General features: G+C 49.6%; 1 protein-coding gene across 1 annotated transcript in view; it reads right to left on the bottom strand.

Moving 5' to 3' along the window:
- The window catches only part of ATP8B3 (ATPase phospholipid transporting 8B3), a 43,635-nt gene that overhangs the window by 16,454 nt on the left and 10,434 nt on the right, over positions 1-16,747 (bottom strand). The window contains exons 8-18 of the mRNA XM_033136923.1: positions 16,516-16,586; positions 16,244-16,326; positions 13,894-14,052; positions 11,039-11,127; positions 9,471-9,664; positions 8,229-8,437; positions 7,588-7,619; positions 6,047-6,203; positions 3,338-3,526; positions 1,785-1,897; positions 456-620 (exon numbers count right to left, since the gene is read on the bottom strand). Coding sequence (XP_032992814.1) covers positions 456-620; positions 1,785-1,897; positions 3,338-3,526; positions 6,047-6,203; positions 7,588-7,619; positions 8,229-8,437; positions 9,471-9,664; positions 11,039-11,127; positions 13,894-14,052; positions 16,244-16,326; positions 16,516-16,586 — 1,461 coding nt within the window. The remainder of the gene's footprint in view (positions 1-455; positions 621-1,784; positions 1,898-3,337; positions 3,527-6,046; positions 6,204-7,587; positions 7,620-8,228; positions 8,438-9,470; positions 9,665-11,038; positions 11,128-13,893; positions 14,053-16,243; positions 16,327-16,515; positions 16,587-16,747) is intronic.

Here is a 16,747-nt window from a genome sequence, read left to right as displayed (position 1 = left end):
TTCGTCTTGCGAGGCACCACTGTACCTCCGCTTGTAAATAGCAATGCTCAATAAACAGCCTTAGTTTTCAAAAGAGGCTCTGTCGTTACTCGTGAGCAGTACTGGGGAAGATCCTGACAGTACCGCTCCGGCGGGAAGGGAAACGGCGTTTCCGTGAGCTGCTCTGGTTCGCCAGAAGCGGCTTAGTCATGCCGGCCACATGACCCGGAAGCTGTACGCCGGATCCTTTGGCCAGTAAATTGAGATGAGCGCCGCCACCCCAGAGTCGTCCGTGACTGGACCTAATGGTCAGGGGTCCCTTTACCTTTACCTATGTTGCAGACCACCCTGAGACCTGTGGGTATACAGCGGTACACAATTTTTTAATAGTAGTGACAGTAAAGGTGATAATAATAAATAATAATAATAATAACACCTTGCACCCTGTTCCTAGAAAGGACGAAAGGAGCTCTTACCCTCAGATCTTTCTCGATCTCCTCGTAAACCATGTCCAGTTCTTGGGCGCGACCCTGCAGCAAGACGCTGGCAGCGTGATGCTTCTTACTCCACAGGGAATACTCGCTCTCGTCCACATCTTTCGTCGCCACGCACAGAGTCCGCAGTGTCTCGGCGGCGAAAGTCTAGGAGAGGCGAAAGCAAAGACTGCTGGGGAGGTGGATTTCTGCAGAAGGGGACACCGTGGCCTGGGAGTTATTTTGGACTCACCGCTGTCCATGGAGGCACAGGTTAATTCTGTGTCCAGGGCGGCTGTCTGCCAGCTCCATCTGGTACGCAGGATGAGACCCTCCCTGCCCGCAGACTGTCTCGCCAGAGTGGTGCATGCTCTGGTTATCTCCCGCTTGGACTACTGCCACGCGCTCTCCGTGGGACTCCCTTTGAAGGTGACCCGGAAACTGCAACTAATCCAGAATGCGGCAGCCAGACTGGGGACTGGGAGCGGCCACCGAGACCATACAACACCGGTCCTGAAAGACCTACATAGGCTCCCAGGACGTTTCCGAGCACAATTCAAAGCGTTGGTGCTGACCTTCAAAGTCCTAAATGGCCCTGTTTCCCTGAAGCAGCGTCTCCACCCCATTGTCCAGCCCAGACACCGGGGTCCAGCTCTGAGAGCCTTCTGGCGGTTCCCTCCCTGCGAGAAGCGAGGTTACAGGGAACCAGGCAGAGGGCCTTCTCGGTGGTGGCGCCCTCCCTTCAGACGCCAAGGAAATAAGCAACTATTTGACTTTTAGAAGACATCTGAAGGCAGCCCTGTTTAGGGAGGTTTTTAATGTTTGATGTTTTAATGTATTTTTAACTTTTCGTTGGAAGTCGCTAGGACTGGGAAATATCTCTGTCTAAAATCCTGAAGAGCAGCTGCTGCCAGCCTGTGTCAACAATATTGAACTAGATGGACCAGTGGTCCGACTCTGTAAAAGGCACCTTCCTATGTTCCTACTAAATGAGCCCTTTAGCCACCAGCACGAGGACTAGAATCTTACTTTAGCTTTGCGGGAAAGACCTGAGCTCACTTCAATATTTCAATTTAGGGCAGGTGGAATTCTGGTGGCAATGGATTTATTTTTTACATTTACATTCCTCTGAGGAGCTCAAGGCAGCGTGCGGAAATCTCCTCCTCCCTATTTTATTTGTGAGGGAGAGCATGTTAACTTGCCTGAGGTCACCCTGCGAGCTTCGTGGCCGAGTGGGGATTTGAACCCTGGCCGGCCAGATCTTAGTCCGACACTCTGCCCACTAAGTCACACCAGCTTCCACCCGCACCCGAACCCTGGTGCAAGACTTACATCCAGAGCCTTGACGGTACATCCTTCGTTCTCACGGTCTCTGTGGAGTCGCTCGAGGATCACTGTGTCTGCCCCTTTGGTGTAAAGCTTGATACGGCCTTCAGGGTCCCGCACTGTGGGGTGGGAGGGAGAAACAAAAAAAACCTTAAGTTGAGAGAGAAGGAGAAAGAGAGAGAGAAAGAAGAAGGAGGAGGAGAAGGAGATGAAGGAGGAGGAGGAGAGAAGGAGAAGGAGAGAAGGAGGAGGAGGAGGAGAAGGAGAGAAGGAGGAGAGAAGGAGAAGGAGAGAAGGAGGAGGAGGAGGAGGAGGAGGAGGAGGAGGAGGAGGAGGAGGAGGAGGAGGAGGAGGAGGAGAAGGAGAAGGAGCGAAGGAGGAGGAGAAGGGGAAGGAGAGAAGGAGAAGGAGAGAAGGAGAAGGAGAGAAGGAGAGGAGGAGGAGGAGGAGGAGGAGGAGGAGGAGGAGGAGGAGGAGGAGGAGAAGGAGAAGAAGGAGGAGGAGAAGAAGGAGAGAAGGAGAAGGAGAGAATGAGGAGGAGGAGGAGAAGGAGGAGAAGGAGAGAAGGAGGAGGAGGAGGAGGAGAGAAGGAGAGAAGGAGAGAAGGAGAGAAGGAGAAGGAGGAGAAGGAGGAGGAGGAGGAGAAGGAGAAGGAGAAGGAGAAGGAGGAGGAGAAGGAGGAGTTTGGGTTTGATATCCTGCTTTATCTCTACCCGAAGGAGTCTCAAAGCGGCTAACAGTCTCCTTTCCCTTCCTTCCCCCACAACAAACACTCTGTGGGGTGAGTGGGGCTGAGAGACTTCAGAGAAGCGTGACTAGCCCAAGGTCACCCAGCAGCTGCATGCGGAGGAGGGGAGAAGCGAACCCGGTTCACCAGATTACAAGTCCACTGCTCTTAACCACTACACCACATTAGAGAGAGGCATCATCTGTTTACCAAAGGCGGGAAACCTCTGACCGTCCCAGTTGTTCCTGGACCCCAACTCCCATCATCCCTAAACGTCAGGGCTGATGGGAGTTGTAGTCTGACAGCACCTGGAAGGATGAAGCTTCCCATCCCTGAAAATACGCTTGGACTCCTGCCATGCGCTCTCCGTGGGGCTACCTTTGAAGGTGATCCGGAAATGACAATTAATCCAGAATGCGGCAGCCAGGCTGGTGACTGGGAGTGGTCGCCGAGACCATATAACACCGGTCCTGAAAGACCTACATTGGCTCTCAGGATGTTTCTGAGCACAATTCGAAGTGTTGGTGCTGACCTTGAAAGCCCTAAATGGCCCAGTATACCTGAAGGAGCGTCTCCACCCCCATCGTCCAGCCCAGACACCAAGGTCCATCTCCAAGGGCCTTCTGGTGGTTCCCTCCCTGTGAGAAGTGAGGTTACAGGGAACCAGGCAGAGGGCCTTCTTGGTGGTGGCGCCCGCCCTGTGGAACGCCCTCCTGCCAGATGTCAAGGACCCTGTGGTCACATGTTTGGGTCTCCGTACAGGACAGGTAATTTTCAGGGCTCCCTTTCCCAACTCTACGGTTCTGTGATTATGGGCCCACAAAACACTCACCCAGGATGGACATCCGTTTGCGGACGCTGTTGAAGTCCAGGAGGGCCAACACCTTGTAGGTCCTCTCCACCCCAAGCTCGCTGATGGTGACCGTGTCCTGCGTTCGAGAGAGGAAGACGTAGCCCAGGTTCCTGGCCGCTGTCACCAGGGCTTCCTCGTCCGGCGAAGCTGCTTGGTAGACCAGCTGATCTATGAGAAATGGGGAGGGAGGAGAGCAGAGGGTCATCGCCAGAATCATCCCAGCCCCTTCTGTCCAGATTGATCACAAATCCATGAGGCTGGATGAAGATGAAGATGAAGAAGTAGAAGAAGAGGAGGAGGAGGAGGAGAAGTTTGGATTTGATATCCCGCTTTCTCACTACCCGAAGGAGTCTCAAAGCGGCTCACATTCTCCTTTCCCTTCTTCCCCCACAACAAACACTCTGTGGAGTGAGTGGGGCTGAGAGACTTCAGAGAAGTGTGACTAGCCCAAGGTCACCCAGCAGCTGCATGTGGAGGAGCGGAGACGCGAACCCGGTTCCCCAGATTACGAGTCTACCGCTCTTAACCACTACACCAGAGTGGCTCTCAAAGAAAGAAAGAAAGAAAGAAAGAAAGAAAGAAAGAAAGAAAGAAAGAAAGAAAGAAAGAAGAAAGAAAGGAGAGAGAGAGAGAGAGAGAGAGAGAGAGAGAGAGAGAGAGAGAGAGAATGAAGGAAGGAAGGAAGGAAGGAAGGAAGGAAGGAAGGAAGGAAGGAAGGGGAAACAGAGAGAAGGAAGGAAAGATCCCCACTTGACAGACAGGAAGGAAGGAAGGAAGGAAGGAAGGAAGGAAGGAAGGAAGGAGGGAAGAAAGAAGAAGAAGAGGAGTTTGGATTTGATATCCCGCTTTATCACTACCCGAAGGAGTCTCAAAGCGGCTAACGTTCTCCTTTCCCTTCCTCCCCCTTTCCCTTCCTCCCTGGGTGCCAGAGCACTCGCAAAATTCCCCATGAAGGGGCAAGGCACCCACAAGTTTCGGCTCCAGACCCGTGCGCGCGCCCAGGGCCCCAGGAACCCACGGTCGTGAGGCCAAGCTAGAAACCCTGCTTCAACGTATTCTGCTGAACTTTGCATTACAAAAGCAACGAAGTATTGCCATTCGAAACAGAAACAAATGGGGCAGTATCCGTAAAATTCACTGCAAACATTTCCTCTTCTCGCTGCAAAACAGATGTCTTCCTCCACTGCCCCCCCTCCCCGTTAACGACTTAATGGGTCACACAATGGGATTAGCCGGACAAGGAAAGGATCTGCTTACATTAGGCTGAGTACAATAATTAAAAGGTTTTTTTAAAATATATATAAAACAAATCCTTTGTATCTACTATGAAGCTGTGGTTTGTGGCTTCCATCCAGAGCCCTGTGGGTATAAGCAAGAATAACAGCACAGCTCAGGTGTCAGAGAAGCTGAAACAACAACCAGCGAGAGCCAGCATTTCTTGAGAGACGTGCACTTCCTCAAAGAGGCTTCTAGTCCTCATTATTCTATGACTTTGTTTACTTCCCGCTAGGGAATGGAGCGAGCCACCCATTACATCCCATTTCAGCCTTGCTGACCCTCATTCATAGAGCTAGAGTTATTTCACACTAGGGTTGATCTGAGCAGGGAATTACACCCTGGTTCAGCCTTGCTGGCATTCAGGCACATATATATATATATTTAAATGTAGTATAAACACCCACAATCCAAGTGGTTTACATAAAATGGTAGGTAAGACCAGTAGTGATGTATGGAAGTGAGAGCTGGAGCATAAGGAAGGCTGGTCGCCGAAGAATGGATGCTTTTGAATTCTGGTGCTGGAGGAGACTCTTGAGAGTCCCATGGACTGCAAGGAGATCAAACCTATCCATCCTTAAGGAAATGAGTGCTCACTGGAAGGACAGATCCTGAAGTTGAGGCTCCAAGACTTTGGCCACCTGATGAGAAGAGAAGACTCCCTGGAAAAGACCCTGATGTTGGCAAAGATGGAGGGCGCAAGGAGAAGGGGACGACAGAGGATGAGATGGCTGGACAGTGTTCTCAAAGCTACTAACATGAGTTTGGCTAAACTGCGGGAGGCAGTGGAAGACAGGAGTGCCTGGCGTGCTCTGGTCCATGGGGTCATGAAGAGTCGGACACGACTAAACAAAAACTATTTCAGACATGTGGGACAGATCCTAAAGCTTAGGCTCCAAGACTTTGGCCACCTCATGAGAAGAGAAGACTCCCTGGGAAAGACCCTGATGTTGGGAAAGATGGAGGGCACAAGGAGAAGGGGATGACAGAGGATGAGATGGTTGGACAGTGTTCTCGAAGCGACTGGCATGAGTTTGGCTAAACTGTGGGAGGCAGTGGAAGACAGGAGGGCCTGGCGTGCTCTGGTCCATGGGGTCACCAAGAGTCGGACACCACTGAATGACTGAACAACAAGGCAAATCTTAAAAAATGTAGTATAAACACTGACAACTGGGAAACACTGGCCTGCGAGCGCTCCAGTTGGAGAACGGCCTTTACCAAAGGTATTGTGGGATTTGAAGACGCTCGAATTCGGGATGGAAGGGAGAAACGCGCTAAGAGGAAGGCACGCTTGGCAAACCCTCTCACCGGGATCAACTCCCGCCCGGAAACCAGTGTCCCCACTGTTGGAAGGCAGTTTTAAACGCTTGCTGTTTTATTACACTTCAATGTTAGTTAAAAGCCTAAACTCACTCTGTTTCTCCTCGACCATGACGGTGTGGCAGATTGCAAGCAGCCGCATGAATTCCTTCACCATGGGGTCGTCGTTTCGTCGGATGTTCGCCAGGAGCTCCTGGTCGTAAAATTCCAGCTTACTATCCAAATACTTGTTCCACTTCAAATCAGTTTCCTGGGGTGGGGGAGGAATGAAGTTCAGAGGTTAATGATGAGGAAGAACCCCAGGGAAGGCTTCAAACCATCAGATTCCGCTTTCACACACACTCAGTTCAGAAACAACAACAAATTATTATTTATACCCCACAGATCTGGCTGGGTTTCCCCAGCCACTCTGGGCGGCTCCCAACAGAACATTAAAAACACGATAAATCATCAAACTTTAAAAACTTCCCTAAACAGAGCTGCCTTCAGATGTCTTCTAAAAGTCAGATAGTTGTTTATCTCCTTGACATCTGAAGGGAGGGCGTTCCACAGGGTGGTCACCACCACCGAGAAGGCCCTCTGCCTGGTTCCCTGTAACCTCGCTTCTCGCAGGGAGGGAACCGGCAGAAGGACCTTGGAGCTGGACCTCAGTGTCCGGGCTGGACAATGGGGTGGAGATGCTCCTTCAAGGAAACAGGGCCGTTTAGGGCTTTCAAGGTCAGCACCAACCCTTTGAATTGTGCTCGGAAACGTACTGGGAGCCAATGTAGGTCTTTCAGGACTTGTGTTATATGGTCTCCACTCCCGGTGACCACATTGTGGATTAGTTGTAGTTTCCAGGTCACCTTCAAAGGGAGCCCCAAGGAGAGCGCATGGCAGTAGTCCAAGCAGGAGATAACCAGAGCATGCACCACTCTGGCGAGACAGTCTGCGGGCAGGGAGGGTCTCATCCTGCATACCAGATGGATCTGGTAAACAGCTGCCCTGGACACAGAACTGACCTGCGCCTCCATGGACAGCTGTGAGTCCAAAATGACCCCCAGGCTGCGCACCTGGTCCTTCAGGGGCACAGTTGCCCCATTCAGGACCAGGGAGTCCTCCACACCCACCTGTCCCTTGTCCCTCAAAAACCGTCCTTCTGTCTTGTCAGGATTTCCAACCGCCTCCAGACACTCACACAGAAATAAACCAGCATTCGGAGAAGAACATTTCCACTCTGTGGGCCTTGTGGTAAGAGAAGATTCCCCTTCCCCCAGCTTTATAGAAGTCCAATACATCAATAGCTCTCATGTGCACAGACCTCTCTCATGTGGCTACAATGGCCCGGTTGGCACATAATGCTAAGCCATGGTTTGCTAAGGAAACAGCAGGTTAACCAGGTTAACAAAAGGTTAACCAGGGTTTACTTTCCAGCCAGTCTCACTTCATGCCTTTGTATTTTGGGGCACGACGTTCAAACAAAACCTGGCAAACTGTTGACAGCAAACCATGGTTAAGCTGCTGAGCTCGCACGCCACGCGAAACCATGGTTTTAAGAAACCATGGAATGAGAAACCTTGGCTTGGCGTGCAAGCGTGAAGCAAACCAATCTCTTGAGGAACCCGTGTAATTTACAGCAAGAATATACAACCTACCATTGACTTGTCTTGGTTGCTGCTCTCCGAACCTGCAAATATTTCCGAAAGAGAGTGGGGAAAATATTAACGGCCGAACCCTTAGAAATTAGGGAGGTTGAAATGTCTAACAAAAGCAAAAGGAGATTAACTGCGACGCATTTATAGCTTCGGAAAACGAATGATTCGCCACTAAATAAGTTCTATACTGAGAGCAGACCCATTGCAATAAATGGACCTAGGTCACTCCGGCACATTAACGACAACGGGTCTACTCTGAGTAGGGATGGAGATCAATTCGATTTGGTGTGCGTTTAAAGCTGAATCTTATCCTATTGGCTCTTCCCTCCAGGTCCCACCCACCCCGTCTTGGAATTCGCCCATAGGCCACACCCACTCCCCACAGGCCACACCCCCTCGCTGCTAGCCCTGAGTCCCACCCTCCTTAAGTGCTTATGTTGTAAGTTGGACTTTAAAATTTCAATTTGAAAAACCAAATAAATGACTTTTTTTAAAAAAAAGAGTGTGCAAAAGCTACCCTGGCACACAAAAGGTTAAAAAAAAATCACATTTGTTGCCCCACCCACTCTGAAGGTTGCCTAGACAGAAATTGGGGTGGGGGGTTGTTCCTAAATCCCAGTGGGATCCCAATGGGATTTTACCGTATATCACGCCGTTGATGCAACATTTCTTGAAGGTCATGATGTTCTGGGTCAAAGTCCCCGTCTTATCCGAAAAGACATATTCTATCTGCCCCAGTTGGTCGTTCAGACTGGTGCTGCGGGCCTTAGCTGGCATGTCCTTTGGGGCATAGTACATCTCCCTATCCCAGTTGATGAAACAACTGTTGACCAGGTATATGAATTCGAACCTGCGCCGGGGAGAACAGATCCGCGATCACTGAACAGGCAAAGAAGACATTCTGTGGCTTGTAGTGCAAGCCTACTGAACATCAGAATGGTCCCCCTTGGTTGTGGACTCCCCAGAGGCGTAGCGAGCCGCTCTGCCGCCCGGGGCGGCAAACTCCAAGGCACCCCTCCCCGGGGGGGCGGTGCGCCGCTCCCCAGCGTGCGCGCCCTGACGTCACGATGCATGCACAGCCTCCTGGGTGGACTGCGCATGTGTGGACATGTGCAGTCCAGCCAAGATGGCGGGCGCGATCGGCCGGCACCCCTTCTGACCGTCACCGGGCTGCGCCGCGCCGCATTTTAAGGCTGCAGCGGGTGAACAGTTCGCCCGCTGCAGCCTTAAAACGCGGCGCGGCGCCGGTCGGAAGGGGTGCCGGCCGATCGCGCCCGCCATCTTGGGTCCAGAGGAGGGCAACCAAAATGGTCCAAGGCCTGGAAACGATGCCTTATTTGGAACGGCTTAGGGAGCTGGGTATGTTTAGCCTGGAGAAGAGAAGGTTAAGGGGTGATATGATAGCCATGTTCAAATATATAAAAGGATGTCATATAGAGGAGGGTGAAAGGTTGTTTTCTGCTGCTCCAGAGAAGCGGACACGGGGAAATGGATTCAAACTACAAGAAAGAAGATTCCCTTCTAAACATTAGGAAGAACTTCCTGACAGTGAGAGCTGTTCGGCAGTGGAATTTGCTGCCAAGGAGTGTGGTGGAGTCTCCTTCTTTGGAGGTCTTTAAGCAGAGGCTTGGCAGCCATCTGTCAGGAATGCTTTGATGGTGTTTCCTGCTTGGCAGGGGGTTGGACTGGATGGCCCTTGGGGTCTCTTCCAACTCTAGGATGATTCTATATAGTGCAACCAGTGTGGTCCTTGTTGACTGACCCTATACTCCCGCGAACCAATCCATATGGGCAACTGAGCGAGGGAGTCCATGCTGAGACACCGTCCACTCGTGACTCCCCGATCCCGGCCGCCGAGGAAGAGGAGGAGGCTGTTGACTTACGTAATTAGCATAGACATGGGGATGACCAGGCTGAGGAGAATGAGGAAGCCCCAAAAGGCAAAGAAGCTGTATTCGACGGAACTCGTGGTGCTGTAGAAAGCATAGAGGTAGGCATGCTGTTCCCGGAACCTCTCGGCAAAGACTCCGGAGCCGACTGCCAGGCCGAAGGAGATGAGGAACAGTGAGATGGTTATCTGCAGAGAGAAGCGAAGAAGCGTCAGCCCTCCGTGGGGAGGAGACTCTGGACCAGTCGCTCCCAACACACAGACCCTGTTTTCCTAGGGCAGTCCTGGAATTACGGAAGCCGTACCGGTTCCCGATTTGATCCCGGAATGTCCCGCTTTCCCTTAGGGTGTCCCTATTTCCATTGGCGGAAAATTGGGCGTCTGGTAGGACCTCCCTATTTCCATGGGAAATTCCATGGAATAGGGCGTCCCTGTTTTCATGGGAGAAAGGTTGAAGGGGATGGAATAGGATGTCCCTGTTTTCACAGGAGAAATGTTAGAGGAGATGGAATAGGACGTCCCTCTTTTCACGGGAGAAACGTAGGAGGGGATGGAATAGGACGTCCCTATTTTCAGGGGAGAAACCGGTTGGAGGGGATGGAATAGGATGTCCCTGTTTTCACAGGAGAAATGTTAGAGGAGATGGAATAGGATGTACCTCTTTTCACGGGAGAAACGTAGGAGGGGATAGAATAGGACGTCCCTATTTTCAGGGGAGAAACCGGTTGGAGGGGATGGAATAGGACATCCCTATTTTCAGGGGAGAAACGTTGCAGGGGACGGAATAGGACGTCCCTATTTTCAGGGGAGAAACGTTGGAGGGGATGGAATAGGACGCCCCTATTTTCAGAGCCTAAAATATGAGAGGCAGTGAAAGATAGGCGTGCCTGGCATGCTCTGGTCCATGGGGTCACGAAGAGTCAGACACGGCTGAACAACTGAACAACAACATATTTTCACCCGGGAAATGTTGGCGGGGGATTGGAAAAGACGTTCCTGTTTTCACCAGAAAGATGTTGGAGGGGATGGAATAGGACGTCCCTGCTTTCGTGGGAGAAATGGTTGAGGTTATGGAGTTACAACCTGACTCTGCATGTTCCTATTTAAATCAGAACCACGAGAGCTGTAATCTTTCCTTATCTCCAGGGAATACGCCCAAACAGGGAAGGGTCCTGAGTCAGCAGTAGAACATCTACTTTGCATGCAGAATATCCTTAAGTTTTAACCTGACCTCCATGATAAAGCAATGACTTGACTAATTTACAAGGCATCTTTCTCTCTTCCTATCTTCCAGATACTCTCGGGGTTTTTGGTTGTTGTTGTTTTTAGGAAAGCAAACTCCCCGATCAAAAGTGGTGTGGGAAGTGAGACAACAGGGCAGAGAGATAGTCAAAAGTTGGGAGGGAGGAATAAGGGAGAAACGTACATTGGAAATGCTGTCTACAAGAATAGAGGAGAGGAGAGGAGAGGAGAGGAAAGGAGATGAGAGGAGAGAAAACTTCCAGGTCCCATGGTTGAGGAGATACACACAAAAGTCAGGGAGAGGCAGCCAAAGATCTTTACCAGTAGCACCAATCGATCCATCAGATGGCTGAGTTTGGTCTTCTTCAGTTTGATTTTTCCACAGTTTTTCATGATTTTGGAATCGAAGCCTGCGGAGGGGAGACATTTGAATACAACTCTCTGATGAAAATAGGAACATCCTATTCCACACCTTTCAACGTTTCTCCCATGAAAATAGGGACGTTCTATTCCATCCCCTCCAACGTTTCTCCCGTGAAAAGAGGGACGTCCTATTCCATCCCCTCCAACCTTTCTCCTGTGAAAATTGATTGTAAAAGTAATGAAATGAAAAACAAAAAGAAGATGCTGCAACAACCTGGAACCAGGAGAGGCATGAAAAGGGCGGAGAAGAGGTTGGCTGCATGTGGGCGCAGTCTCCGATTGCTTGGGAAAAGCCCTCGGGAGGAGACTTTTGATCTCCGCAACTGATGTTCATGAAGGAAAGAGCTGCTCTGCTCATTAGGCCTGACACTCAGCCAAGTCTGTGGAGGTTGTGTTTTTGCTAACTCCAACCTCCAGTGGAGGTTGAGTCTTTGAACTGTGCAACTCCAACTCCAAGAAGCCCCAGAAAGCAGGTAGCGCTTGTGACTTTTGGAGGGCTCTAGCACGCTCAGTGAGAGTCCCATGGACTGCAAGAAGATCAAACCTCTCCATTCTGAAGGAATCAGCCCTAAGTGCTCACTGGAAGGACAGGTCCTGAAGCTGAGGCTCCAAGACTTTGGCCACCTCATGAGAGGAGAAGACTCCCTGGAAAAGACCCTGATGTTGGGAAAGATGGAGGGTGCAAGGAGAAGGGGACGACAGAGGACGAGATGGTTGGACAGTGTTCTTGAAGCGACTGGCATGAGTTTGGCCAAACTGCGGGAGGCAGTGGAGGATAGAGGAGCCTGGCGTGCTGTGGTCCATGGGGTCACGAAGAGTCGGACACGACTGAACAAGAACAACAAATGGTTTTCCCAGTAGTGATGTATGGAAGTGAGAGCTGGACCATGAAGAATGGATGCTTTTGAATTCTGGTGCTGGAGGAGACTCTTGAGAGTCCCATGGACTGCAAGAAGATCAAACCTATCCATTCTGAAGGAAATCCGCCCTGAGTGCTCACTGGAAGGATAGATCCTGAAGCTGAGGCTCCAAGACTTTGGCCACCTCAAGGGAAGAGAAGACTTCCTGGAAAAGACCCTGATGTTGGGGAAGATGGAGGGCGCAAGGAGAAGGGGACGACAGAGGATGAGATGGTGGGACAGTGTTCTCGAAGCGGCCAACATGAGTCTGACCAAACTGCGGGAGGCAGTGGAAGACAGGAGGGCCTGGCGTGCTCTGGTGCATGGGGCCACGAAGAGGCGGACATGACTAAACGATTCAACAGGAACAAAGCACGCTCAGTGGAAGAGTGGAAATGGGCGGTAATAAATAATTATAATAATTTATAATAATTTGCAGGGCGGGACTTTGGCTACCCCAGACCAATGCAACTACTTCTCTCTCCCGTGTGTGTCAAGAAACCGTGTCAAACCGGCTCGTAATCTTTCCTAAACTGCCTCCTCATTGCTGCTGCTGTCACCCAGCGCGGCCAGAGATCCTGCTGTGAGATTAGGCGCCATTAAAGGCCTCGAGAAAACTGGTACGGCGAGTTTCTCAACGCTTCCTGCTTTCAGAAGTCAGTCCAGGGCAGAGGGTTGAGAGGGGGAAAGGTGGAGGAAGAAGGGAGCCTTTATAGGGCGGCATTTCGGCATCGGAAAAGGCGTTTGGGCAACGTCTATTGCAATGCTCAGCTCAGGGTAGGGCACAATATGACACTGTAGCATCGCGAGGGGCCTCACTTTTATATATACAGGTGAAACTCGAAAAATTAGAATATCGTGGAAAGGTCCATTTCTTCCAGTAATTCAACTTAAAAGGTGAAACTAATATATCCATGGGGTCACGAAGAGTCGGACATGACTGAACAACTGAACAACAACAATATATGCAATAGACTCATGACACGCAAAGCGAGATATGTGTCAAGCCTTTATTTGTTGTCATTGTGATGATTATGGCGTACAGCTGATGAGAAACCCAAATTAACAATCTCAACTTTGGGGTTTTCATCAGCTGGATGCCATAATCATCACAATTATAACAAACAAAGGCTTGACGTATCTCGCTTTGCATGTCATGAGTCTATCTCCTATATTCAACTCCAGTCGCTAATGAAAACAATTGCTTACATAAATGGACTTTTCCATGATATTCTGATTTTTCGAGTTTCACCTGTATATATAAAGTATTTCTATACTTTTCTTTAATAAAATATCAGAGCTGTGCATCGATTGTAGCCAACTAAGCTCGACACGCAGAGAAACCTTTGAAATGAATGGACCTAAACTAGCCGGGTCCATTCATTCCAATGGGTCTACTCTGCATAGGGACAAGGGGGAGAATCAAGCAGATTCGCCCTTTCTGAAACAACATGAGATCTGTTTGTCCCCCCTTCGAAATTTGCGCCGATCCGAATTTTGCGACGCAGCTCTCAAATCTCCTGACGTTTACAGAATGCATGTTATTAAGCAAAAATGCTCATAAAAAGGAATACACCAGCGTGAGCAGCATTCAGGAATGCCTTAGATTTGCAGGAATCCCTTGCAATAAAATAATAATGATAAATTCTGTACGTTGCCTAACCCTCTTTTGAAGTCGGCGAGCATCGCCGCTCCCTGCGGAAGTGTGTTCCGCAGGTTAACTTGCACGAAGGGATTTATCTTAGCTGCCCTGAACCTTCCAAGGGAAGATGAGCTTTTAAGGTGGGTGCTTTGGGGTCCCTCTGTGAGGAAAGCACGGATGAAGCAGGTAAATAAAGGCAGGGCTTAGCTCACCTGCATAGATGACAAGCCCATAGCAGGCCTCTGTGTTGCGCACCTTGCAGCCGCGCAGCAAGACTTTCTCGCTGTCGAGGGAATATTTGTCTCCGCGCCAATCCAGCGTCCCCACGAAACTGTGCATCCGGCTGTTCGGCTCCTCGCAAGTGATTACCCCTGCGGGAGTTTGGGAAAAGGAGAGGCGAGAAATTAACTTTTGTCTTTCTGCCACCCGGAGACTCCCTCCTTCCCTCTGCAACATAATAATAATAATAATAATAATAATAATAATAATAATAATAATATACCCCGCCCATCTGGCTGGGTTTCCCCAGCCACTCTGGGTGGCTCCCAACAGAAAATCTTCCAAGGCCCTCCTTCATATGCCTCCTCCTCGAGAGTTGCGGAGGGTGGCCACACGAGAACGGGGCCTTCTCTGCAGTGGCCCCCCTTCTGTGGAATGCTCTCTCCAGGGAAGTTCACCTGGCTCCTTCATCGTAAACCTTTCGGCACCAGGCAAAAATGTTCCTTTTAACCAGGTCCCTAAGCTGTCCCTTATGAGGAACGGCTTAGGGAGCTGGGTATGTTTAGCCTGGAGAAGAGAAGGTTAAGGGGTGATAGGATAGCCATGTTCAAATATATCAAAGGATGTCATATAGAGGAGGGAGAAAGGTTGTTTTCTGCTGCTCCAGAGAAGCGGACACGGGGCAATGGATTCAAACTACAAGAAAGAAGATTCTACCAGAACATTAGGAAGAACTTCCTGACAGTGAGAGCTGTTGGACAGTGGGATTTGCTGCCAAGGAGTGTGGTGGAGTCTCCTTCTTTGGAGGTCTTTAAGCGGAGGCTTGACAGCCATCTGTCAGGAATGCTTTGATGGTGTTTCCTGCTTGGCAGGGGGTTGGACTGGATGGCCCTTGGGGTCTCTTCCAACTCTAGGATTCTAGCTCTTTGGTTGATCCTATTGACATTCAACACCCTTTTAGAATGTGGCTCTTTTGGAGTTTTTTAAATTGGGTTATTGTTTTTGGTTTGATTTTATATGTTGTGGTCTTGTCTGTTAACCGCCCTGAGACCTCTGGGTATAGGGCAGTGTATAAACTGAATAAATTGTTGTTGTTGTTGTTGTTGTTGATATATAGGACGCGGGTGGCTCTGTGGTCTAAACCACAGAGCCTAGGGCTTGCCGATCAGAAGGTCGGCGGTTCGAATCCCCGCAATGACGGGGTGAGCTCCCATTGCTCAGTCCCTGCTCCTGCCCATCTAGCAGTTTGAAAGCACATCAAAGTGCAAGTAGATAAATAGGCACCGCTCCGGCGGGAAGGTAAACGGCGTTTCCGTGCGCTGCTCTGGTTCGCCAGAAGTGGCTTAGTCATGTTGGCCACATGACCCGGAAGCTGGACGCCGGCTCCCTCGGCCGGTAAAGCGAGATGAGCGCTGCAACCCCAGAGTCGTCCGCGACTGGACCTAATGGCCAGGGGTCCCTTTACCTTTTTATTATTATTACTCGGCTATGAGTGATCGCCAAAGATGATGTCAAAACAAAATAAAAAATAAAAAAAATTCCTTCCAGTAGCACCTTAGAGACCAACTAAGTTTGTTCTTGGTATGAGCTTTCGTGTGCATGCACACGAAAGCTCTTTTTTTTTTAAATAAAAATTTATTGGATTTTCAAATTAAACAAATTACAAATACACACACTGCGCACAAAACAACACAATACACACAAAACAACACAATTAATAAAAATCCTCCACTTCTTTGAAATCCTAAACTTGGGACTTCCTCGCGACCTTAATTATGCGTTCATTTCTAATCTTCTTCAGTAACTTTGTAACATTGTAAAATCTAGTTTCTTACATCTAATCTTAGTCTTACCATTATAATCAACATATCTTAAATCATACAACTTATTCTAATCAAATAAAACGTCAAGTTCCAAATCTTAACTTCTTATGTCCTTTCTTCTCTTAACTTAGTAAAGCTGTTGCTCTTGTTACTTCTGATTCCAACTTCAAAAAATATATAAATCAACACATTTTAACAAAAACCTAAGTATTTCTTCCATTCTCAAAACTTGCACACGAAAGCTCAGACCAAGAACAAACTTAGTTGGTCTCTAAGGTGCTACTGGAAGGAATTTTTAAATTTTATTTTGTTCTGACTATAGCAGACCAACACGGCTACCTACCTGTAGCCAAAGATGATGGTGAGACTTAGTTGGGCAAAATACCGAGTTTAAGAAAATCACAAAGTAGAAAACACACACAGGCGTGCACACATTCCAAGGAATCGTCAGCTTAAAGCGCTAAACACCAATGGAAAACTTTTGAGAACGAAAAGTTAAGTGCTGGCCACTGACACTCACCGTCAAAAGCAGCCATGCTCCCATCATTGGTCAAGTGTTCGTGCGTCACCAAGAGAGCTTGCCGGTACTTCAGGTTGGTCTCTCTGCGAAAGGAGGATGGAGAGGGGGGCGTTTATCAATTGGGAAAGGCCGCAGGCCGTCTCCGAAGAATTAGCCTGTTCATAGGGGAAATGTCTATGAAATCCTCTCGGGTGGAGGGAGGTGCTCAACCCCAGCCCTGAACCTCAGCGATGGATTAAAAAATAAGAAAACAACGTAAGAAGTAGCCTTACCCGTCAATGTCCATCGTCTCCACGTAGCAGAGGCTGTTTGGCTCTGTGCTGGAGAGCAAGAGGATGTCGGCCTGGGGAAACCGAGAGCAGAACAACTAAGACAGGCTCCCTGATGGGCTGAGCAATTGGGCATAGCGCAGGGGGTCGGGGACTGGCTGCCCATGGACTGGCCGGTTGGGCCAAGGAAGCCGTAGACTTCTTTCCCCAAGCAGAGTAAATTCAGGTATCCTTT

Source organism: Lacerta agilis, chromosome 18, assembly GCF_009819535.1.
Source record: "Lacerta agilis isolate rLacAgi1 chromosome 18, rLacAgi1.pri, whole genome shotgun sequence".
NCBI lineage: Eukaryota > Metazoa > Chordata > Lepidosauria > Squamata > Lacertidae > Lacerta > Lacerta agilis.
This window is presented reverse-complemented; position numbering and strand designations above follow the sequence as displayed.